General features: G+C 38.7%; 1 protein-coding gene across 1 annotated transcript; it reads right to left on the bottom strand.

Annotated features, from left to right (window-relative positions):
• Window positions 1-953: 953 nt before the first annotated feature.
• LOC101551494 (taste receptor type 2 member 140-like) lies at window positions 954-1,892 on the bottom strand. Its single transcript, XM_004611401.2, has one exon. The coding sequence runs from the start codon at window positions 1,890-1,892 to the stop codon at window positions 954-956; it is 939 nt and encodes a 312-aa protein (XP_004611458.2).
• Window positions 1,893-2,523: the final 631 nt, after the last annotated feature.

The following is a 2,523-nucleotide window of genomic DNA, read 5'->3' as shown; positions in this document are numbered from 1 at the left end:
ATGCAAATTTATTTCAATTTTTAAAAGCCAAAAGAAAAGCACATTAAATAAGCAAAACATCCATAGGAAAAAATAGTTTATAATGCTTATGTATTTTAAAACAACATTGGTAAATATGTATTTCCAAATATAAATTGTCTAATCTTAGTAATAAAAAGTATAATCCAGAGGCTGGAGAGAGACCACAGGAGGTAAGGCACTTGCCTTACATGCGGTTGACCTGGGTTCGATCCCTGGCATTTCATGTGGCCCTTCGACACTGCCAGGGATAATCTGAGAGCAGAGCCAGGAGTAACCTCTGAGCATTGCTGGGTGTGGCTTAAAAACCAGTAAATAAATAAATATAATCCCAAAATTATTGAATGTAAAATGATAATGCAGAAAGGATAATTGGAATCCAACTGCTTCATGATTCTGACAAATCTCTAAAAAGCATTATTAATTTGGTCTTATATTTAAGATAGCAATTTTTAGGGTCTGTGATTTTGTGTCGCTTATACTTTCCTCTTCAAAATTAAAATTCTAAAATTTTGGCTCTGTGATCTAGATCAGGAACTTTTTGTGCATACAAAAGTTTTAGTAATTTTGTCTTACATAAACACCTACACACCACACACACACACACTACATATATACATATATATATATATATATATATATATAGGCTTTTCATTTTGACGTCTTGTAGTTCATAAAGAGCAGAAAATTATATATGTTACAATAAATAGTTCTCCATTTTTATGATACATATTTTTTACCTTCTGTATGCTACTGATATTAGTATTTATATATCCTGCTAAATGGCAATTAAGTAGTCTTTATTTCTAGCATCCTTTTGAAATTTCCAGTTGCACACCATGGAAGAATATTGGGAGAGTATAGATCAATGACAGACAAGGAATTTCATATCAACGGGTCACACCTGATCTATGCAAGACAAACCCCTGCATTGTCTATGAGCGAGAGGGTGCTCCACCTCTGACTCGGACCCCCAACCACCAGAGCACAGAGAGAAAGGCCTGTCTCAACTTACGATTGCCCAGAATCAAGGCACACGAGTGTCCCGCGGGGTAAACACTTCCAGTGGTCTGGCACAACAGTGTGTTCTGGTTTTTCCCTAGCATGTCAGAGTTGCAAGATGACATTAAAAGGGACAGAAAGAAAGCGGCATAGAGCACAAGGAAGGCAATGACACTCTGCATGGCCTTGAAGTGTGCCTTGGTGCTGGCATCTTGGCAGTCTTTGCCACTGTGCAGGACCCTCCTGAGATGTCGCCACAGGGAGAAGATCAGCAGGAGAAAAATAGTCAGGGTCACGGAAAAGGGTCCAAGAGTGAACATGGTGTTAGTGAATATAATACGTTTGGAAAATTGTGGGAAGTCGCTCATTCGGGAACTGTGAGTCATGTTCCTTTGAGAATCATGGAACCAGTCGTCAATAAGCATGTCCACCAAGGCCATATTAATGATCAAGAAGGTCAAGGTCACCAGCAGGACCACGGAAACCACCTTTGACACTCTCCACTTTAGGTAGAGAAAGATGGAGTTGGGAAAACTGGCTATCTTGAGAAAATAATAGATGCTGAGACTTGTAGCAAGCCAGATGCTGAAATGATTGGTGACTGTCCAGGCATAAGCAATCACCTTTAACGTTTCTTCAGTCACGTATATAGTTGAGGCAAAGACGAATGCATATGAATTTATTAGTAATACTGAGAGCATAGCCATTCTGGAGATGGCCAGAGCAGCGAGCACCTGGTCTACTGGAGACATCTTTCTTCTCTTGATCCAGTCCATGCAGGTAATCAGCACTATGAAGCTATTTCCCAGAATTCCTACAAAGGATACCGCACTTAGAACGATTAGAATTGTAATTTCTGTGACGCTGACCATGGTCTGTCAGAGAACGTTCCAAAGTTTAAAATCAAAGATGATTTCTTAATTAATTAATTAATTCATATAAAATACTCCTGAGATGTGATTCTTCATAAGCCCAGCAATAATTGTTCTCTTTCTAAAAAATTGTCAAGAGGGACCAGGTGATAGTACAGCAGAGAACGCACTTGCCTTGTATGCGGTCGATCGGAGTTCCATCCCTGGAATTGTTAAGATTCGCTAGCATCATGATTTGCTAGTGGCGGGGTTTTACAGTTTTCTTCCTGAAAACCTTTCTGTCTCCTCAGACAATTCAGTGAACCACACTGAACACTGTTTGCCTGACTATAGGATGGCCTTTGATACATGATAGTAAAAGAAATGCTGGATTCTCATTTGCTAACATGCAAATAACAATCTATTTCTGTCCATTGTCTTGCTTTTTATTTTCTGTGTCTCATTCTTGAGTGTTGCTATGTGACTTCAGGGCACGTAAAAATTTTAACTGATGGAGCAGGAGACTGTATTCTTTTAAACACCCTATGTTGACTTCGTAGGAGACTATCTATGCAAAGTCCAAAGCTATTCCTGCAAAATACCAGTGTTTTATGATAATATCCTGAATATAATTATTTATTGAATACTGGAA

The sequence above is a fragment of the Sorex araneus genome, chromosome 10 (assembly GCF_027595985.1).
Source record: "Sorex araneus isolate mSorAra2 chromosome 10, mSorAra2.pri, whole genome shotgun sequence".
Taxonomy (NCBI): Eukaryota; Metazoa; Chordata; class Mammalia; order Eulipotyphla; family Soricidae; genus Sorex; species Sorex araneus.
This window is presented reverse-complemented; position numbering and strand designations above follow the sequence as displayed.